The 1,994-nt window shown below is 30.7% G+C and overlaps 1 protein-coding gene across 1 annotated transcript; it reads right to left on the reverse strand.

Moving 5' to 3' along the window:
• Nucleotides 1-488: 488 nt before the first annotated feature.
• On the reverse strand, nucleotides 489-1,689 carry LOC141665697 (uncharacterized). The gene is made up of 6 exons (XM_074471681.1): nucleotides 1,555-1,689; nucleotides 1,195-1,473; nucleotides 1,007-1,083; nucleotides 795-916; nucleotides 619-700; nucleotides 489-510 (listed from the first exon to the last, which is right to left on the reverse strand). Exons 1-6 carry the CDS (start codon nucleotides 1,687-1,689, stop codon nucleotides 489-491), a joined length of 717 nt encoding a protein of 238 aa, XP_074327782.1.
• Nucleotides 1,690-1,994: the final 305 nt, after the last annotated feature.

Here is a 1,994-nt window from a genome sequence, read left to right on the forward strand (position 1 = left end):
TGATTATAGTCGCAATATATGATAAAATTCATTTGATTATTAGAAGAATTTTAGTATATTATTCTGTAATCAGGTTCAGTATAAATTAGTAACAAAGTTGTTATTCTGGAAACAGTGTTTGTAGCATTATTGGATCAAAGTGAACATTGTTGTTATCTATAATCAAATGATATCATTGTTGGATTACATATTGTTTCATGGTAACATCATAGCTTTATTGGATTTCTACTTAAATCATGACTACATAACAACATAGATGGTTTATAGATTTATAACATGTCATAAGATAACATTAAAATTGGCAGTGACATATAACAGATTGAATAAAACATCCATACAACTCAATATTCAGAAAAGAAATATTGGCCAAATACTTAAGTTTTCAAAACAATCCTCTTTAAATTCATATTAAGCTTTTATAATGCAAAATAGCAAACATTAAAACATTACAATGCCATATGTAAAACTTCACGCGAATAGCCATTTATTTAGACCAATCCAGCAAGTATCCTGTAAACACAATAGTGCAAGGAATGTTCATTAGAATTTATACCTCTCAAATTAATGTTAATGACGCATATATACTAATAATTGACATCTATGAAAGAGTGTTGATACCTTTGCCTCAATACTTCAATAGCAGGATGATTAATATTGAAATAAATCCACAAACATGATGAACTTCTTATCTGCAGTGAACCTGTTAGAAGCAATTCAGCGATAAGCTTTAGTTGACACCATGAAAAATTATTATATTTTGTAGTAAAGATATGTAGATTAGCCGAAAATGGAACCATTGTGGATTAGTGGCCTCATGGTTGTGAAGATAACAATTGGAGGATACCCAACATATCCCTGAAGTGCATTTGCTACATCAACAGTAAATTCATCCCAAGCAAAAATCTTAACAACGTTGCTGAAATGGAAAGAAAGATAATGAGACTATCAGATAAACATTGTTCAACACTGAGCGACATTACATTTATTACTGAAATGATGGTCTTACCTGCCATCAAATAACTCAAATCGAAGAAACTTTTTCTCACCAAATCGTGTATAAACTTGCTTTATTGGATCAATATTCTGAGGCATGCCAACAATATCTACTAAATAGTTACTATTTAGGTTTTTTCAATAATAATTTAAATTAAAAAGAAATATGTGATAATATTCAAAAATACCTATAGCATGTACAGGAAGCACATGTTGAGAGAGTGCCATTGCAAGATCAGAAATCTCAGGAATGGTTTTAAGCTCAAACTTGTGCCTTGGAATGGTATTTACTTCAAACAGAATAGGATGAACAATGGTATCATGTGAAAAAACAATTATCTTATCAGTAGATACAGGCCTCATAAGTCCTGCAGGCTCCATTACTACAAAATTGTGAATAGCATATATGTTTCCTTCAAGTATGATATTGCTAACATCATGCCAAATCACACGATTTACAAATGCAAAGACATGACAATCCTGCATAACAAAAGGTCATTGGAAACTCTTATATACAAACAATAATCATATACTACTACTACACAAAGCACAAGACATTACCTCTGAATCAAGCACAATTAGATTAACACCTCGGAATTGTTGAGTGCGAGAAAATGAAGGCCACATCCTAGTAATACGTACACGAACCTTCCAATCACTCCTAGTGTTATTAACCAATGCAAGGTTGTCTTCCATGGCAGCAATCACAAAAGGTTAACTAACAAATTTTTTTTCTTAAAGGGTTATTACTTTATGATATTCATATAACACATGAAAACTATATATATATGAGGATTAGTACGTCAGCCATGGATTTAGGTACATGATTGATGTTAACATAGTTGGCGTGATCTTTAGATAAGAGTTTGTTAGGATTTTACTTCTCCATTACAAATGCAATATTCTGCTAATAATTTTAGTAAGTTAAATGACCTTAAATGTAGGTTAAATTATCTTATACAATATTCACATAAATTATTTCATGGGAATTATCATTTTTG

This window comes from Apium graveolens, chromosome 6 (genome assembly GCF_009905375.1).
Source record: "Apium graveolens cultivar Ventura chromosome 6, ASM990537v1, whole genome shotgun sequence".
In the NCBI taxonomy this organism is placed as follows: domain Eukaryota; kingdom Viridiplantae; phylum Streptophyta; class Magnoliopsida; order Apiales; family Apiaceae; genus Apium; species Apium graveolens.